General features: G+C 42.9%; 1 protein-coding gene across 3 annotated transcripts in view; it reads left to right on the top strand.

The window, feature by feature from the left end:
- ABCA1 (ATP binding cassette subfamily A member 1) overlaps window positions 1-20879 on the top strand; it is a 99109-nt gene that overhangs the window by 14768 nt on the left and 63462 nt on the right. For all 3 annotated transcript variants that reach the window (XM_074932582.1, XM_074932583.1, XM_074932581.1), the window contains exons 2-5: window positions 3020-3165; window positions 8765-8858; window positions 12641-12782; window positions 13664-13785. In XM_074932582.1, coding sequence (XP_074788683.1) covers window positions 3100-3165; window positions 8765-8858; window positions 12641-12782; window positions 13664-13785 — 424 coding nt within the window. In that variant the 5' untranslated portion in view covers window positions 3020-3099. The remainder of the gene's footprint in view (window positions 1-3019; window positions 3166-8764; window positions 8859-12640; window positions 12783-13663; window positions 13786-20879) is intronic.

The raw sequence follows: 20879 nt of genomic DNA, 5'->3' as shown, positions 1-20879 counted from the left end.
AATGGGCTGCCCAGGGGTCCCCATCCCTGGAGGTGTTTAAGAGTCAGGCTGACACAGTGCTGAGGGATATGGTGTAGTTGGGAACGGTCAGTGTTGGGTTAATGGTTGGACTGGATGATCTTCAAGGTCTTTTCCAACCTAGATGTTTCTGTGAAATGATCCAATATGTGCCTTTATCTCACTATAGTTTACTAATTCAGTGTGAACCCTACAGCCTCTATAAAGCAATATTTTTGTGTTTTGGATTCTGTGGACTGACTGCAATTGCAAGGAACTGATGCCTGGATTTTCACAGATGTGGATTAAACTGTGATTAGTTCAGACATCCTATAGTCTGCTTCAGATTTTATCCTGTCTCTGTGCAGGGTATTAAGATGCAGGAGTGGTGTGTATTTCCATTGATGAGGATGCCAAGGGTCTCTTTGGCTTTTCCTGGGATCCTTCCTGCACTCTTCCTGTGGCACTTGTGAATTTTGGTGTTTAGCTGTAATTGTTGGAAAGTATTGGAAAGTAATGTGTTGCAGCAAGTTGACAGTATTGTAGAAGAGGGAATATGAAGTGAGTACTCTGAACACGCTTCTGATAATAAATTCTATTGCATAACTACCACAGATTGTAGAAGGTTGTTTGGTCTCTTCCTGTCCTCTGCCTCTATGTGCCAAAGTTGTCCAGTGGCTGCAGGATTGGACTCGGGCAGAAAGATTTATGTTCTGTCATATTCTGGAGAGCAAAGCAAGTGAAGGTCTGTGACACACAGACCAGTATCCCTGCAGAAAAAAAAATGCTTGGAGAGTAATTCTCCTAGTGTTCTCTGAAAAATTTTTGCACTAAATTAGGTCACGAAGCACCTGTGTGAGTAGTAATCCAAGTTGCTCAGTAGGGTGAATAAAAGTGGTGTTACCAAATCCCCTGAATCCTGAGTATAAACTGTCAGTAAAGGGGGTATAAAGGATAGTATTTCCTACTTAGTTTCATCTCTGGGGTTCACATTAATTGCAGCTTTAAATGTGTAATACTGACATGTAGAGGAGGTGCTGCAAAGCCCCCTGTATCCAAGCTGGTAAGCAAAGGTGTGCTTTGGGTCCATGAGCACAGTCCTCATCAGTAAGGGTTTGTTCTCTGAGCTGATCCACAAAGGGCGTTTTTTTTCCCTGCCGTGGAGGTGCTATTATCCTGATAAGTGTCTCACTCTGAATGTGTCTGTGAACTCGGTATCTACCAGTCAGATGCATATGCAGCTGGAATATGTTAGTGTCAGGGTGCCCCAACCTGCAGGAAGTGTGAGGCAGGGGAGGAAGGCTCTCCTGTCAGATCAGTTGGACATTCCTCCCTGGAGGGGCATCCACAGAGGTCATGTCAGTGGATTACAGCAGTACCTAGCAGAAGTTAATGAGCCCATGCTGTCTGTACAGTCAGCTGCTTGTGTGCTGACACGAGGTTCAATTTTTAGGGTTTTGTAGGTGTCTGTTATTGTTCTTCACTTCCCTGTACTGGCATTAAGAAGCACAGTTGTCGTGTTATGATACTACAGTGTAATCTGTAGAACTCTGTGTAATGGATTTAATTGTTTGTTAGATGGGTTAGGTAAATTTTTTTGTAATACAGACTTGTTAGAGACAAGTTTTTAATCTGCAAGTCATTGTAATAATGGAATTTACTTTTGGAAGAGACTTGAAGGCCACAAGTGTTAATTAACTCAAAGCTCACATCCAGAATTGCGATTTGTTATCTAGTCTTACTCCAGCATAGGACTGGTCACAGTATTTCCTGACGAGGTCTTATTGTTCCTAGCACACTTATGGATTATGGGAACCATTTCAATGAAGTCTGCAATCAGGCATGTAACTCTGAATCATAGGGTTAGGATGCTGGTGTGCGAGACACTAGAATTAAAAGCATGTGCGTTCCTGATTTAACAGATGTTGGAGGGAATGGTTCTCTCACTGTGCATTTGGATCTGCTACTAGCTGTCCTGTTAACACTGAGCCTGTCAACAGTGTATTCAAGTTCATAAATCAGAAATTATGTGGATTAACTAAATTCCTGTGTGGACACTTACTTAGAATGAAACTACTCTTAATCTGAAGTGTCTTTAAACTCAAAAGTAAATTAAGGTATGCCAAATGAACTCTGAAAAAAATGTTTCATGAAGTTTAATGTACTATAAGATCACCTTTCCATTTGAGTCTTCCTGGAAGTCTATGTGTATCCAAGCCTGTACCATGTCATTATTAATAGCTGCCAAAGAGATTAATGTGTTTTTTTAACACTTTATACTTTCTCATACTCTCAGAAGGTGCATACTGAATGCACCCAATTCACAACAGTAGTGGAGGCCAGGTGGTTGCAAGACATGAACACTGGCTCAACAGCAATTTTCCATTCAAATTATCCAAATATGAATGGCTTCAGGGTCATTCTTAGTTACTTACCTTCAAGGAAATGGATGTTTCTCCCTTGCCTGTTAAGTGCATAGCATTTTCCCCTACAAGTGGTGATGTTGACTGGACTTAAAAACAAAGGCTTTCCTAATTTGGCAACAGGCTCTTCACCATTATAAAAATTAAACATAGAAAGAAGCTTTTTTTTTTTAAAAAAAAAAGGTTGAATTATATGATTCAGTCTCATTCAGAGGCGTCTCTAAATCTGCTCTCAAAGCGTACAAATTTTTTCCTTATTCTGGGCTGTTCTTGCTCTTGGAATTTTTGAGCAGGAAGGAAGAAAATTGTTGTCCTGCGGGTATTGCATTTTTTTTGTGCCTTGGAGCTCTGAGGTAAGAGACAGTGAGTCTAAATCTGAGTTTACTGAGACCCATGAGGCTTGGCTGGAGTTCATAGTGTAAGAAGACAGGGGTGGGGAGTGCGGGGGGGGGGGGGGGGGGCTGCAGGGTTACATGGGGTCACAGGCTGCAGCCTCTGACTTTCTCTATCTTGTCACTTCTGTTCTGACACAGTTTTTCCCTTTGAACTCTTTTTTTTTTCCTTTCCTTCCCACACACCCCCCTCACCCCACTCTGTAGTTAATGCCCAGCCACAACATCTCTGCTGCGTACTGCCACTGCTGCTGCACAAGGGAGGTTCTAGGCGTTGCTGAAGGAAGATGGCTTTCTGGACACAGCTGGGATTGCTGCTCTGGAAGAACTTTACCTACAGAAGAAGACAGACTGTAAGTATTAGCCAAAGGGGTTTTTTGAGGTCCAAGTTATAGCCTTGCAGCTTATTCTTCAAGCAAAACAGAGAAACATCTTGTATCTTCATGTTTTACTTGTAGTGGTCCCAGGCACAGCAGCTGGTCTGCCTTTGGAAAGATGCAGCTCAAGTTGAAGAGAGTGGTGGGTGGACAGAAACCAGAGGACTTGAAGGTGCTTAAGGCTTTAGTCCTGGATACCAGCATGTGAGAGTGTCAGAGTACTGAAACACTCATGTCAGACCAGGCAGAGAGGGTGCATGAGTGCTTTGTGCAACAAGGAAGGTGTAAGATGAAAACCTGTGCTATAACTTGCTCTGCAAGTGGGGCCTTCCCAGACTGCAGGGATGTGCACTTGAGTCTAAAAGCTTTTGAATGCTGCAACTGCAATAAAATTCTGCCATTCCCTAATGGCAGAAGTGTCAGAGGCAATAGCAGGCATCTTGTCTCTTTGTTCAGGGAGAGAAAACTAGGCCTGTTGTGTAGCTTTAAAACAGGAGATACAGTTTAAGTGACTGGCATGAGGCATGTTCTTACATTAGTATGTAGACAAATCCAGGCAACTGATGTTTTTCTATCAAGGTGTGTTCTGATTAGTTGAAGTGCTAGTCTCACCATCTGTTAGCAGTGTGGGAATGTACCTATTCAGATAGTCAATATGCAACGAGTTTCTCCTTGTGGTGATAAAGGCACAGGAGCATGAATTCAGTATGGTGTTCTTGTAATTTTTCTGTCTTTACATTAATGAGACCTCACAGGATGCTATAACTTCTGCAGACCTCTAAAAGCCAGAGAAAACGTGCTATTTCCCTGCATTCTGAGCTGCCAGTGATGGCAAGAATTTGTTATGCATGTTTTTGTCCTTACCTAAGGAACCTTGATCTCCCAGGACAGGACAACCTGGCTGGGAGGCTGTCAGCTGCAAGGAGTGAGGTTGTCTGCTCTCTGGGCAGCATCCTGACCTTGTGAACAGCTTTCTAACACTGAAGAATGTTGCAGCAGAGCAGGGGAAGGTAGTCTCAAAACTGACGATAGCTCCTGAATAGTCTGTTCTCAGCTATTGCCCATGTATCCTAGACTCTTAGAGCTGAAAACGGTCTCTTCCTTACCACTAGAGATCTTACTCTTGACCTCTCCCAAACTCCCTTTAGCAGCAATGCTTAAACAGGGAAAACCAAGAGGACATTTCAGAGGAGTTGAGTTTTAAACTGAGGATAGCATTTTTTGTCAGGGTCTTCTGAAAATAATGCATTAGGTTTGAAGGTTACTTGAAGAGGTCTGAGTCTGGCATGTACATCCTGTTAAGGTAGCTGTAGGCTAGCTTATTGGGCAGCAGAGGTGCATTCAGATCCTTTGGTGATGCCACAGTAGGCTAAACGTGTCAGTGAAAAAGACTTTCTTGCCTGTAGTTCTGTCATGATCTTGGATCTTCTCAGCTGTTTCTTGGTGCCTTCTGGCAGTTTCTGTATCAGTTTCACATCAAGTAGCCCAAAGGGCATGGAACTGCTCATAGTCTCTGTTCCACACTGACATTATTAGTTAATTCACAGTGAAGCCAGAGACATTTCTTGGTTTTGTGAGGTTTCTGTATCTGTGGGGTTTTTCTCATTAATGGTTCCCACTTAGGCTTTACCTGAAGATGTCAGGAGGGGAAGGCCACTTAACAGAATATATCAGAAAAGTAGCAGAACATCTCCTCTCACCACGTTGTTACAACTGCACAGTCATTCATCAATTTGCATTACTGTTAGGAGACCAGTGTCGTTGAGCTGGGTGTGCTGGTGATGGCTTGATTCCATTTGTACTTACTGAAGATGTAGCCTAGAAATAGCTTGATCCTTACCATTCTTCCCAAAGTGTGGGCTAGCTTTTGCTTTCCACCAGACTCTCCTTGGCTGCTCTGAGTTTGGGCCAGATTGCAAAAGACAGGTTCAAAGCTCAGCCTGACATGTGCAATTCAAGTGTTACTTTGTACTGGATAACTTCCAACAGCACTGGAGGCAGGGGGAAAGGGTTTACAGCATGAGAGAAAGAAAGAAAACCATGTTCAGGGGTCACTGTGTAGAAACATTTCTCTCTTCCTGCTGTCTTGCAATTGAGGAGACACCTCAAACTTGCATGAAACTGGTCAGCTGCTGGTAGCTCCCTGCATTGATACTGGACCATAAATGTGGGGAGGGTGGTTGACCATGAGTTGGGTTTATAGTTTGGTTAGTTGTTACTCATATTTCCTGTTGGCACAATGTAGATCTCAATATTTAAGGGTATCCGTGTCATCAGCCAACTGGTATAAATTGGGTGTGCTTCAGGGATTAGTGTAAAAATGAGTAAAATTAGGAGCAGCTTGTTCTTGACCAAGTGCTGCCTCTGAATTCCTCTGTTGTGTGCAAATGGGATGTTCCTCCTTCAGCTCCAATTGGAGCAGAGGTGGCAGAGGAGTTGGAGGTTTGAAGATTCATTTACACTATTTACCAGGCTGGTCTAATGTTTGCAGCATGGAAGTGGCTGAGGAGACTTGATTTTTTCACTATCTACTTAGTATGAACCTGAGTAAGATATGTCCCCTTTAGTATCTCTGTGTCCTCTGTAAAGGCCATAGTGGATGAAAAGTGTTGTCACAGGAAGATCAGGAAACAGTAGGGGAAGGAACCTACTGACCTTCAGGAGCAAAAGGAAGAGAAAACAGTTTTTGTTGAACAGCACAAGATCCTGGCATGGGAGTCCAGACTTACTGACATGCTACTGACACACTGAGCTTGACGACATGCAAGGTTCTGGTGCAGCAGTTGTCAGCTGTCTCTCGCTGAGTAGCATTTCAGTGACTGCCATGATCCAGCAGCCTTCAGCTATAAAGGTGCAACTCAGTCAGTCCAAGCTGCATCTCTCCTTTCTCTGTCCTCCCCGAGCCTGTAATCTGTGAAGTTAGAAATGTTGTGTGTGCAGAGGCATACAGTGCTATTCATGCAGCCTGCATGTGGTTACCTTTGTGATTGTGGCATGAAAAAGGGGAGCTATGTGTGTGGGTGGCCAGGCTCCCACTTCAAGAACAGGGCTGTTAGGGCACTACTGCCCACCCCAGTATGGTGTGGCTGAGGCTGATACTTCTTTGAGCAATCCAGGGCTTGATCGGAAGGGCATCTGTAGCAGTAGCAGGGCTTGCAAGAGGCTATCTGGCCACCTTGGTCACCCTAAGAAGCTTCCACAAACCCAGCTGACACTGTTCATCCTGAAACAGTGTAGTGACATGTGTGAGCTGACACAGGCAGGATGCAGGAACAACCACAAAACCATGGATGAAATGCAAAGGGGAAATTTATTCTCATTACCTCACGACCTGGGGGATCTCCGCAACAGCACGTGGGCAGAGGCACGCAAGCCAGGACACAGGCACTGTGGATCTTGGGCCTTGCTTAAACAGAAAGAGAAAAAAGATCTTGAACCTGCTGCTTTTGCCTGTATATATCAGGGATTTTTGCAATCAATATTCCACTGTGCTTTGATCTTTCCCACAGCAGGGCAGGGATCTCAAGCATGTTTGATAAGGTGCCTCTGAGTTTATCACATGCCTGTGTTACCTAAACACAGATGTTCTACCTGTCAAGCACACAAAACTGAGCAAAAATTGGTATGATATATGTGGTTTTTGACACTCCACCTTCAAGTCACTTGAGCATGTTTACAGTCCTCTTCACCAATCTTCTGTTGTATTCCCACATGGCAGTTGCTTGGGGTGCATGTTTCGTGCCTACAGCCAGAGTAGCAGAGGGCTGTGATGTGTGGCACAGCATGGCCATTGGTGCTGGTGGAGGGAATGGCTTTCCTGGTTTCACAGCCACCTTTCTGTCAAGAGGAGGAACAGTGCTGCTACACTGTCCTTGCAGCAACTGTGAGAGGATCCTGAAAAGGGAAGGAGTCAACAGCTTGTCATTGTCCTAGCTCTGAGCATGGACAATGACCTTTGGAAGTCAGAGAACTGAGTGCAGAAGGAATCAGGCTGTCACTGTTAATGGCTTTGCTTGTGCTGTCACTACATTGCTTATTGTAAAAACATAGACCAAAGATACTGAGGCATCTTCCTGGTATCTTTGTTAATGTGGTCTCAGGGGAGTTTCTTATCTGGTAGTCATATATTATGTGCATGAAAATAACAGGTGGGAAACAATATCCCACACTCATCCTGCAGAGCCTGGCACTGTTACCAGGAGTGCCTGGAAGACTCTGATGCTCAATTTTTATGTCTTTCAGATAGGGTTGCCATTTGGTTGCATGTCAGCCATTAAGGGTATCTGTGAAGAGCCATCCTAGATGGTTTTCTCTGCTGGATCAAGTGGTATTTGTTTTAATGTGCTATTCTCAGTGTGAGATTATTGTGAGGTACAGTAGTCACCTAAAAGTCTCACCTCAGGGTTTGCATGAATTGCCTTGTGCTGATGTCAAGGAGCCTAATTTTAGCTGTTAATGGTTCAATATGGAAAAACCATGTTTTTGTGGGGGAATTCTCTCTCCCACTGGGGTGCAGAACTTATCCTGTCTGGCTTGTAATAAGAATGATGTAAACATCTTATTAGAAAATATAGGGTTTTCCAGGAAAGAAAGGGAAAAGATTTCTCTCTACTTGACTGAGAAAATGCTGTGGTTTCCCTCTCCCAAAGGAGGAAAAACATAAGTAGCAGCATAAAAAGCTTTTCGTTTTTCCTTGTTTCATGGCTTACCTAAAATGCATGTTTAGGCAGCCTTTTTGGAGTGGTAAAGGAGGGGTGTGGCTGGTGAAGCTCAAGCCTGGGAAACCTCAGTTTGTGTCTCAGAAGCTCCAGTCTGAAATGTTCCTTTGTCCACATGCTTCTGTGGGATGCAGGGTATCTCAGTGAATTTTTCTGTGCTTCAATTCCCTGTTTAAAAATGCGCTGCATTTCATGGCAGGCTGTTCTTATATTCTTGCATAATCCCTCTAAATAACTGAGTTCTTTATATCTTTACCTGACACTCACTGCCTATCTGTATGTGCCTTGGACTAGTGGGCACTTACTTACCTTTGGGAACAAACGTACATTAGAATAAAACAGTAACTAGGTATGGGCTTAATTTTAGTAGCTCTGCTTTCCTGATACCAATACACTTCTGCAGCACCAAAATTGAAAGATTTGGCATAGCTATGCACTGGCTCAGTTTCCATGCCTGATGTGTTAGGGTAGAAGCTCAATGGTTTACTTTGAGACTGGGATGCAAGTATTTTCTACCATCTCTAAAGGATGAGGCCAAAAATTCAGCTCAATTGATGTGAATATTCATTCAGGGGACAAAAAGAACTATAAAAAGAAGCCAGACATAGCCCTTAAGCACATCCAGTTTTGTCCCATAATCAATATGGTCACATATCAATGAGAAAAGCCTGTAATTATTTGCAGATTTTCCTCTGAAGCTGGAGGAACAAATTTCTTGGTCCTGGAATGCATAGGCAAAGTAAAGTGAGGCAGTGCTTGCAAAACTGTCCTGGCTTACAAGTGGATTGTCCTGGAACCTCTGTTCTCTCCTGTATTTTGCATATAATGCTGTAATACTTTGTCTTTATTGTTTCCAGTTCCAGCTGCTGATCGAAGTTGCCTGGCCTCTGTTTATCTTCTTCATCCTGATCTCTGTAAGACTTTCATATCCGCCTTACGAGCAGCATGAATGTAAGTACCAAATGCAGCAGCTGCACCCAGAATGGTTGTTGTTTCATGATTAAAAGGTAACTGGCAGGACGCAGAGAGCCCGGGCAGTGGTTGCATGCTTCAGTCAGAAATTTGCAGGGAAGTTTTAATGGCTCCTTTCCTCCACCTTGGGGACTGCACTGTGTTCTGACACGTTAATGTTGCTCCAGGACTGTACGTTGCTGCTGTTTTTCTTGCTGTTTCTCATTTTTTGCATTTATAATGTATTAGCTGAGAATTTGCTGTAGAACTGACAAGTATGCAAAACCCACACAGAAAGCAAGTCTTGTTTCTCATTGTTGGTCTGTATGTGACAGCATAAAAAGAAAGCAGTGTTCAGATCTGCAAGATAGCAGTCTGATTTTCAGGCAGTAATGTGGGTTAATATATCACATTAAAGAGCACAAGTGCAATTCCATTCCTTCTAACCATTAGACTGTCAGCTTTGTATTCAGTAGATTCAGCAGTCATGCATTTGTGGTGAAAAACTAGTATACTTTTCTCTTTACATCCTAAATGGGCACATTTCTATTTCTCAAAGGAAGGTTATCCTTGCCCTGCAAATGACAGTCTTTAGGCCTCAGTGCTAATAAACAAGTCATGTTTCCCAAATCAAAAGGCAGCCAGCAATGTGCTTCGTCTTACTGTGATTTGGTGACAGCCTCATACTGCAATTAGCTGACTGTGGAAGAGCTCTTTATTTATCTTTCCTTTGCCTGATTACTGCAAGGTAAGGTTTAAGGGTCAGCACAACATGATTCTGGAGGACTCTGAAGTGTTTCATTCCTAAAATGGGTAAAGAACTACCTCTTACAGCACTTGCCCTGTGGTTCTTTGCAGTGACTGAAGCATTTTATGCTGCCTTCTAGGCTTTCAAGCTAGTAAGGATCCTTTCAAAGCTGAAGTGTTAATGTTTGCGGTTAACCATTACACTTTGGACACTGCTGGTCCCATGTACTGTCCAACTCACTTTTTACAGTGCTTGGTGGGATAATTGAAGCTTCCCTGAATTAAATTTTATACTTTGCATGATATTTGAACTGCCTTTTTTAGTTGAATGTTACAGTGACATTAGGAGAGATACTGTAATACGGACATGAAGCTGAAGAGAGGCAATAAGCAGTCTACTCAGATGGTATAAATAACTAGCAGCCTCAGTGGTAACTTCTCAGCAGTGCTGTATATAAACTCAAACCTAGCAAGAGCCATCTTTTCATACAGCTGTCTAGACTAGGCTTGTTAGTCATTAGCCTCCTAATGACTAACACCAGAGCAAAGGATTTACAAGCAGAGTTTTGAGTCTTTCACCTGCAGACGTTTTTCCTTCTTGTTTATGTTCAACTGATGTTGCTTTGTCTGCCTTCTTCCTATGTTATCATTGGGAATTGTCAAGTGTAGGACATGTGGTAATCGTTTAATTATTATGGTTAACTCCTCTCCATTTTTCTAAAAGCTTCTGAGAACAGGTAACTATATTTCACGTAAGTCTGAATTGATTTCATTGAATGTTCATTCATATGCTGACAGATATGAATGTGGTGTATAGTGGAACATTTTTTTGCTGAACTGTGAGCAGAGATAGGAAAAAAGAAACCTTGAGTTCATGGTGAACTCTGTGGCAACTGTGTGGATGCCTTAAGGGAAACAGGATTGTTATCTGTAGTGGCAGTGCTGTATGCTGTTATGAAATCACTTGCAGGTAATGCCTGATAACAGTAACAGAGTTGCATGCAGGTGCTTTTGTAGCCTCCAGATAGCCTCAGTATTTTAATGGTATAGTCTTTTTCAACAAATAGATAAGATTTTTCCGTTCTCTTTTCCTGTTTGAGAAGAACCCAAAGACTGGGATGTTTCTGTGGTCAGAGTTTCCAGTCAGGATTTTTATTTCTAGCAGCATGGCCAAGTGTGAGGAACCTTTCTTCTGAAAACATGGGGGAAAACTTTGCTAGCTCTTAAGTGATAGTAACATGGCTTTCGCCAGATCAGGTAGAGAAGACATCTTAGAATGCTATGGAGCAAGATTGCTGACTTGTGTCTCTGGAACTTTGCTTTTCTGTTCCTGTGACCCTTTAAGGTATTCCAAATGCCCTTCATTTGGGGGAAAAAAAAAATCTGACAAAAAGGTACTTCGATCTCTACTGTAAAGCTGGATGTTTGTAGGAAAGTCATAGAAAATTGTGCATTGTTACACTGTTTTCTGTATGACTTAAAGCTGACAAATTCCTGCTTTAGTCTAGGATAAAGTGCTGTTACATACATCAGTGTATGTAAAAAGTTTCTGTGGATTCCTGTGCACCCCTCCTCTGTTCATACTGCTTTTAAAAGTTTATTTGAGTTCTTAGCCATGTAAAGTAAAAGGTGTGGAGGAGAGAGAAGGTGATTCTCTGGGAAATTTTACGAAAAGAATCTGAAAGTCTTAGAATTTTTTCGTCTTCCATCCCCCAAACCCTTTTGCCAAGAAGAAAAAAAACAAACAACGAAACAAAAGTCAGAGAGCTCTGGTAAATAGCTCTTCTATTTTAAACAGAGAACTGGGAACAGTCCCCTGGGTACTGGAAACAATGAACCTTCAGTTTCTTCACCTTTCTCCTGGACAGAATCCTTGACTTTCTCCAGGGAAGTCTGATAAGCTCTCCATCTTCCTTCAGTCACCTTCATTAACCAGCCTTACTGTAATTCAGCAGTTTAGACCTATTTCTCCTGGGGCTTTGCTACCTCCATTGTGCCTGTGGCACGTGATGAGGACAAGATTGGCACCAGAGGGTAGAATGTGTGTCTTGTGGTCAAAGCCTTGAGTAGCTGTGAGAGATACTGAGGAAGGGTCATAACCTTCTTCTGTGCTCCCCTCCCTAGTGTAGGGGTGAGGAATCGAGTTCGTTTGCAGAAAGCAGCCTCTTGGCTTGTCTAAAATGCAGGATTATACAAGGGAAGCCTTTCTTTCCCTGTCGTTGGAGGGTAAAGGATTTACAGGTGCCTAAGTGGTGTACTGATGGAGATCTGCAGTGAGTAGTTTGTTACTGTTTTAACTCTTGGCCAGAATGCAGAAGGTAAACAGGATGTAATCCCTAGGCTATGACTTCAGTAGGTCTCTAGTAACAAAAGTTTAGATTTCCGCGAAAGGATTGGAAATATGACAGGCAGGTGCCTAAATGTATTAGGACCTCTGAAACTTTAGGACTGCCGGGAAATCAAGCTGATATGGAACAGCAATGACATACTTATCTCAGGGAAACCAGTGTAGGCATCATCCCACAACTGCTGACCCTTTGGTATAATTAAGGTAAGCATATTTTGAAAACCAAAAGGACTGAATAGAAATACTATGGGTCTTCAGAACCCAAACCCTGACCAGGGCTGTCCACATGGCCTCAAGTAAAATCTTTGTGTTAGTTAAGCATGCAAATCCAGAGAAGCAAGGCTGGTTAGAAAGCATGTGTGCGCGTGTGCTCACCACTACCAGGCTTTGGACTTGCCTGCTGTTGGGCACTCCTCAGCAAGAAGTACGTCAGCATGGCCAAAAACAATGCTACAAAGATGAGAATAGCAAAGAGCTTCTCCTACAAGCTTAACAAAGTGTAGTTTTTCACTGGAGAAGGCTAGAGCTGTGTGGGGATCATGAGCTCAGCCCTTCTTAGTATTGACTGTTCTGCTATCTCAATTTGGGGCACTAGTCAATGCAGGATTAGCACTGCCCTTCGAATTCAATGCTGTGTAGTAATGGTTTGTATCCTGTGTTTCTCCTAACTCTTTTGATTCTGTTCTAGGTCACTTCCCAAACAAAGCTATGCCTTCAGCAGGAACCTTGCCGTGGATACAGGGGATAATCTGCAATGCCAACAACCCTTGTTTCCGCTACCCAACTCCTGGGGAATCCCCTGGTATTGTTGGAAACTTCAACGCCTCCATGTGAGTCTGCCTGCTTTTTCCTTATCTCTGTTCTTGAGGGAATATGTAGAACAGAGGTATTTGAAAGTCAACAGCTAGTTGTGTAACCCTAAACTATCCAGCGTTTTGGTGTTTCTGCTGCCACTAAAGTACCAAGCTATCCAACTACCAAGTCCAGAGGGGCTAGTGCAGAGCTGGTAGGTGTGCAGTATCCCTGAGTTCAAGCAGCTGAAGCTTTTGGTGAATGAAAAGCTCTGCCTGGGTGAGGACTGAGGTCCATTCTCTTATTGGTTGCTCAGAATCTGGACCATCAAAAGTCAAGGTGTAAGCTTTTTTCAGAGAACCTCTTTCCCTGGTTTATAAACCTCTGAGATGGACAGTGTAGAGTGAGAGGCAGTTGAAGAGCAGGTCCTTGACATTTGTCATTTCAGTGCTGGCTAATACTTTGCAGAAATCTCAATTTATGTCCAGCTTCCTTACATGCTGCCCTGCTTGCTGCATTCATACCATCAGGCCAGTTAGGCTTAATGCGGAGTAAAATGTGCCTGCAACCTTGGGAAGCATTTGAAAGGAGTAAGGCCCTACTTAAATTATTGTGCCTCTAAGGGGAAGCAGTTTACAGGCAGCAGGAGGCCCTCTTCATCCCAGTTGTAAATGCATGCTTTCAAATGCACGGAGGTTCCCAATGTAACTTTGTTTGACCTTGCATTAGCAGCCGTCTTTTATTAGGATCCTTGGATTGTCCCAGGGTAGTCACTAAAGAAAAGGCTTATTGTGCTGGAAAGGGCACTGGCGTAACTGAAGGGAGCTGAAGTTTGGAGTTGGGATATAAAACTGTATCTGTGGATGCTGGCTCACAGACCTTATGACTGCTGGTTGGTTTTGTGTTCTCCCATCACCAGTGTTTCCCGCCTGTTCTCAGATGCCAAGCGGTTACTCTTGTACAGCCAACAGGACACAAGCTTAAAGGATGTCCAGAAGGTCCTGGGAAAACTGCGGAAGTTGGGAAACTACTCTGGCTCAGGTAACAGCACAATAGAAAGTCACCTACACCTGGCATTTCTGGTCAGGTTATTTCTGGATATGGGAATGCGTACAGCTATAATTTACAGCTCATCAAACCCTTTCCAATTCTCCAGAATTACCTTAAACCTCTCCTGTGTCAGAGAGATGTTGTGCTCTTTAAGTTCGGTGGAACAGAAAAGGGATGGTCTGTAATGCCAAGAATAGCAGCTGTTTTGGATGTGAAATTATAGTCCTTAGCCCACTGAAGTCAGTTAAAATGCTGGCTTTCTAGAATGAGTCCAAGTAGTGTGTCTCTTTGGAAAACACTAGTTGTTTTGCTATTTTGTCAGCAGAGCTGGTACATGAAACAACTTTGCATGTGGCAGGTGTCTTGTTATTGCCAGGTCTCTGGCATGGCAGCTTGATTTGGGGTACTCTTCTCTGAAAGACTATTTCTCTTGGCTGCTGTGTTAGTACTGCATGTGTCTATTGGAAGTAATGGAAAGTACTGGTTTAGAAAGAAATAGAGCAGGGAACGCAGCCATTGAGTGTCTTCACCTACAGCTTAAATCTAGGCATGATCTACCTTTGAATTGAGGTGGTATTTTAGTGTTTTGTGAAAGCTGTCCCTGGTTTTACACTTGTGGTTCTTCCTAGTTCTTTTCATTTGAGCATGGCTCAGACAGGCTCCAGGAAGAAAAATATCTGACCTGATGTGATGTAAATAGTTTCATGTCTGATGTGTCTCGAACACTTAAAGCAGAGATCGTGTTTTTACATCCTTTCTTGTGTTACTCAGTACGTTGCAGGTCACTTTGAAATAATACAGGTTGACAGATGTGTGTTCGGTGTAGGTAGACATGAACTGTGCAAAGGATTTGTCTTGGATATGTCACTCTCCCCTTTCCCATTCAGGGCTGTGCAGAATCCTGGTATGATCAGATCTGCAGGTGATACTGTGGTCTACTGACTCTTTGAGCATTAGTTGAGACTTATGTATAAGGCACACACTTCCTTACTGGGCTCAATATCTGTACTGCCCAGCTCCCCTCTTTTTACTCTGAGAACTGCTAAGTGGCATTGTCATGCTTTTACCTAATCAGAGTTTTAAGGGGGAGAGGATGCAGAGTGAATCCTTTGCAAGAGGTGGACATTGTGACTGTGTTCATAATGAATGGACCTCTTCAAACCCTTGGTTTGACTTTGTGGTCTTGTGGGAACAAGCTGTCTGTCAGAATAATGGATGTTGTTGTTACTGGATTTTACAGTTTGTGCCTGCAGTAGTACCTGCAAGTTAACTCTTCCAAAGAGAGTAAGTACTGGTGTTTAGTATTGAAACATACAGTGAACATCAGACACAGACATTACAAGAAAGCTATCAAAGTTGAAGCTCTCATTGCTGGGAAGGTTTGAGTGGGAGGAGTGATTCCAAGAAGCATTTCACATAGGGAGTATTGTACCATATTGAAAGCCAAAAGGCTCATGTTTCTGTACTATAAAGACTATCAGACTGACTGTTGACTAGTCTGGGGCTTATTTTTACAAAGATCGTATTTCTATAATAAAATATTTCAAATGTGTAATAAAAACAAGCCTGTGTCATTATAATGACAGGCTGCACGTTGTTGGCAAGGCTTATAGGGAACAAAGCCCGATTGTCCTTCTCATTTACAAATGCTCATTTACAAAGCCTCCAACTTGGGTGTCCCTGCTGTTCACTCCTTGTCTGCCTGATTCATTCTCTGGCAGCATGCATAGAACAGCATCCTCTAATCTTACAAGTACTTGTGTATTTATGCTTAGCAGTGCTTAGATTCCTGTGCAAGGAAGGGAACTACAGGTCAACCCTTCAGCTGCTGTTGACAATGAAGTGTGAGAGATGCTTAAATCCTTTCCTCTCTGGGTTGTTTCCTCCAGTGACTCTGGGAAACCTAAGACAACAGTAGGACTGGATGTCAGATGTAAGCACACCTCCAAACCTGAAAGCACTGCTGTTATACTTGTATTTCTCCAGTTAGCAGGAGGGCTAATTTCCTGATGAGCAAATAATTGAAAAAATCTAACACCTTCTCTGTTGCAGTTCTGGCCTGGACCTGAAGCCATGTGAATCTGATCATGTGAATAGTGGTACAGATAGAGCTGTACAGCTCATGTTTCCCCAGTGGATGGGTCTGTATGCTCCCTACTGTGTGATCTGGGCTCTGCTGGAGTCTCTGCTGTACCCTCCTCCCCTTCCACGCACACTTCCCACTGCTGCCTGATGGCTTTGAAACAGCTTTCAGGAGGTGATCTTCCATTACTAGCATACAGATTGGAGCTGCGGTATAGATTTTATAATGCTAGTCATGTGGAACATACATGTCTGTTATTTGAATCTGTTTAGAGAGCATTTTCCAGAGTTCTTTCACTTTAAAACAGCCCTCACAATCTGATGTTCAAGGTGTGACTGTTAGTGTGTCTAATCTGAAATTAGGCATGTGCTGAACCCTGGGGAAAGGACACTTGCTTAAGACGACATGGTGTTTCCAGGGTGCCTGCAAGTCAGTGTCTTGGTTAAAGACAAGGTAGGACACTATGATTTTGTTCGGGCAGTTGCATCTCAGTCACTGATTGAGGAGATGGGAGGTAATCCCTCAACAGGGCTGTGTTTCCAGGAGTGAGTAGTGGTTCCTGTTCTTTGCTGCTCTGAGCTCCAGAAGAGCTCTGCCAGAGAGCCGGTGAGGGGGGAAGTGTTATCAGTTGGGAACAGCCTACCCTTGCAACATGTAACATCTTCTCTGGCCAGGTTGAAGTGCTAACTGGTGGTATGAGGGAGTTCAGCACAGGCAGCAATCAGGATGAGTGGGCACTGATGTTCTGTCTGCTCTCAGCAAGTGCTGGGCAGTGAAATCTATGTGCAGGCACACACATGCCTTAATGTAATCAATTCTGTAGGCAGGTGTCAGGTACCCTCACCTTCCCAGCACATGTTACTTCTCTGTCCAGCAATGTCACCACGCTCATGATAAAGCACAGTGCAAATCAGAACAGAGAGTCAAAGACCTTGGTAGCACCACTTCCAAAGAGCATGACATGGTTGCTGGTTTTGTCACACGCAGTAGGTTTGGCTCACTGCTTAGAGGCACTGGCACTAGCACTAGCCTCAGTGCCATTTTAGCAGAGGATAAAGTGTTTGCAAAAAATAAGCTTTCCTCCTTTTTTTGAAAGATGGAGATACAGCTTGCTCTGAGACACACTTTGTTTATTTCTTCCTTCTTTCTACAGGACTCCCAGATATTTTGTTATTCAGTACCATAGTAGAACTCTACCAACAGGTAGAATTAAAGCCACTTTCTTTGGTTGTTGCTAACAGTTACACATATAAGCCAGTCTAGCTGGTATCTACTTCTTTGCTCTTAGTTTTCAGTGATCCCAAATAACATGTTTCTATTTTTCTTGAAACTAACCCACCTAAACAAAAATAGAGCAATGAAATATGGAGAGGGAAACAAAAAATCACCTAAGAAGTTGCATCAGATCTCAAGCTATTATTCTACATGTGCCCTGCCTTGCCCAGTTGTTTGATGGACTAGTGCTGCTCATGGTGTAGGGGAAAACATCAGCTGGGTGGCATCCTCTGCAGATGTTGCACCCTACTGCAGACAGGTATTGAGACTGAAGGAGTTTGCAGACTGCCTGATTAGAACTAATAGTGCTACTTTTATTTAACAGGTAAAGGATGATGGAGAGCTTGGGCTGAAGAGCAGCCTTGGGAGAGGCTTTCTGGTGGCGTGTGTCCTGCTGTGTGTTAATCAGGGCACTCAGGGAAACAGGATGTTGTACATTATCTTTTCAGATGATGTTAAATTGATAGCTAACTCCTCACTGTCTTCTGCTGAACAAACATGGTCCCACTCCCTTAAGATAACCATTCAAATTGATTCTTATACCTGCCTACCTCTTCCTAATTAAGGTGATTTCCTCCCTGACTTCACAGGAAGGATCCTAGCAAAAAAACCAGCAAGGCTAGAATGAGGACTAACAAACTATGTCCAAGTGGCCTTCACCCCCAGAATACCTGCAGACACCAACTGCAGCAGGGTGGCATCCCTGCCATTGCACATAAATACACAACTGTGTTCTCTGATACTGTGCTCCATAGTGATGTGCAAGTCCTTTTCATTAGGACATTTGGCAAAATGTTGCCAAAACCACTGCCCTGTTGTAGCAATAGAGAGATCTTGACTTGTGGGATTGGGTGGGAAGCTCTGTGTTTTCAGTATGGGTTTACTTTGTGTTAGCCCTAAGCAGAACTCCACAGGGCAGTCCTGGATGCTTCTGCCTTGCAGCCCAAAGCACCCAGCAGGGAAGGGGAACCTGGGACTGCATGAGAACCAGTGTGATTTCTCCTTTGGTCAGATGCAGTCTGTCAGGATGGAACAAGCTGCTGATACTGGGTACTTGCATTGCACAAAGGGGTTTGTGTTGTGCCATGTTGATTGGGCAGTTAGATTCAGTTGCACATGGTAGTTTTCCCACATATGTCTAATTTTTTCTTCAAACCACAGGGCTCATGAGCAAAGACTTGAGTGTCCTTAGATTTTTTAATTCCACCACCACCACCACCCCCCCCTCAAGTGGATGGAAGTTGTGCAGGCAACTGCAGATCTTCTGGAAAAACCTTTCCAAAACATTCTTGGAAGGGCACTTTAAGTCCCTTTCTGCAGGTAGTGGACAAAGTTTCTGTGTGAATCCAATGGGTCCATTACTTTTTCTGTCTTAAAGTGAAACTGGGAGGCTGACAGTCAAGAGAGAGAGGCTAAGTCAAAGACTTTTTATGACAATGTGGGTCCCAAGTTGTTTGTTAAGCAGTTAGCCATGCAGCTTTTTATAGTGAGATGGCATGACATTTGATGAATTATACATTTGCACAGTTACCACTTTCAGTAGAGTCGACTTCTGCTTTCCATAATGTTTTGAAGCTGGAGATGAGATTGAAGTAATAAAATGATGTTCATAGAGGTTTAGGCACAAAGGTCTGCTGCAGCATTAAATCTGCTATCAGGAGAATCATACTTGTTTCCCATGGGGCTGTCCATGAACTTCCAGAGGTTTCTTTTGTCTGTAACAGCATTGTTATTACATGACTGCTTAGCAGTTGAGATGGATAAACAGATACAGCATAATGTGCATGGCTGTCTTCTGATTCTGTGGAACTGGACTTTGGTGCCTCGTTTTAGTCGTAACTTCCGTTCTGCTGAGATGCTTTTGAAGCGAGAGGTTTAGAATTAGGCCATCTTGGATTCTAGGCAGGTGTATGTGAGAAGGAAAGACTGAAAACCCTTTGAAAGTGGAATTTAAAAAACCCATGCCTTGCTGTAGTGCCACCTAGTACAGTGCAGACAGGAGCTTGAGCAAGTATTTCTGAGAATCCTACCCCAGAAGACTGTATGAACCCTGTTAAAAACATGAGGAGAATCACAAGCATGTCAGCACTGGTCTGCACTGGTGAAGGGCTGCACTGGCAATTTGGTTATGTGTAAGACCAGCTGACTTGATGGTGCCAGCTAATGGTTTACATGCAGGGAAGCAAATAGGACCTATATCTACAATTAGCAACACAGCTATTCCAACAGATACCAAATCGCTATACCTTAAAGGCACCGTTTTTATCTTGCTGTTAACTTGTCTAGATAAAAAGACAGTGATAAAACAAGAATTGCTTACTGCACTTGTCACACTGTAAGTAATGTTGACACGTGCTGCAGAAGCAGGACAGTATTAAAAGTTCTGGGTTTTTTTACTGGGTGTTTTCTTCAGTTCCTGAAACTCTTCAACCTGGTCTGTCAACACTGGTTTTTAATTTGAGCCAGCAAATAAAATGGAGATTAAGTAAACAATTACCTTTCACACTCTCCAATTACCTCCCTCCTTTTGTATGGAACCTTATCAGTGTATCTTGCTAATACCAGCGTTTTGTTGCTATTGCCAAAAACTTGTGCTCAGTGTTAACTTCAGTTTGCATTTATTTTCTATGTTTCCCACTCTGACATAATTTCTAGATTTGTTCTGAGTGAATTCTAATCTCAGAATCTCAATAAATTGCTTGATTTGTGAAGATTGCATTTGGTTTATTTAAGCTACAGTCTAAGGTTGGTTGAGAGAGCAGGGTAGGCTTTCCACATTGAGCATGGTGTTAGTCCCCTAGGAAATCTGTACCACTGCTATCTGGTGGAAGGTTCAGCATTCTTGGGGGATTTCCATGGGGCTGAGCTCTCAAGAGTGGCAATTATGAAATTGTCACAGTTGGAAAAATCCCTGCCCACTTCTGTGTCTGACCTGGTACTGACACTGAAGCACCTAATTTGTATGTGACCTCCCATATCTCTCAAGTTAAACAGCTTTGGAGCCTTCTCTAGTAATAATACATGTCAGTGTGCATTGTGAACACTCACTACCTCGTTTTTACAGCATTCCTGTGAGCTAAACAAATAAACAGCTTCCAAGGAACTGGAGCCCTCATTCTGAAACACAGTAGGATGTGGTGGTTTTCAATGTAGTCAGTATGCAATAAAAGGTGATGGTTTTGAAATGTTGTTGAATCAAAGTTCATTTTTACCTAGGCAGGAGGATAGAGCACTGCTTGACTGAATTTTTTGGAAATTCCTGGAAGTTAAATTTTCATAGGCAGCCTTTTTCATGGGAAACAGATGCTGTTCTATGTAAATATTTTTGGTCATAAAATCAGTGAGTGTTAATGCCAGGATCCTGGCTAAAATCAAACAACATATTCTACCAACTGTTGCTAGATTTCTTTGCAGCTTCAGGAATATTATGGTTTGTTCATGTCCAACCTGAGGGGCTTTTTGGTGTTGCTGTGGTTTTTTATCAAGTAGTGGTTGTGTCTTGTTAGAGATACAGTTTTAGTTCAGGTTACAGGTTTTATGCTCGTATCATACTTTGCATATGTTTTGATTCCAAAATTCTGTAAAAATCCTTTGAAATTAAATGCAAAATGTGCAGAATAAAAATTATGCATATTTTTATGCATTAAGTGCTTATTGAATTTGTTAAAACTACCTATTGCTTATGCCTGTGTAGCATGAAATCCTCAGCTAATGAAAAACTGGTGTA

Source organism: Athene noctua, chromosome Z, assembly GCF_965140245.1.
Source record: "Athene noctua chromosome Z, bAthNoc1.hap1.1, whole genome shotgun sequence".
Taxonomy (NCBI): Eukaryota; Metazoa; Chordata; class Aves; order Strigiformes; family Strigidae; genus Athene; species Athene noctua.
The sequence above is the reverse complement of the archived record's forward strand: the minus strand, read 5'-3'. Positions and strand labels throughout refer to the sequence as shown.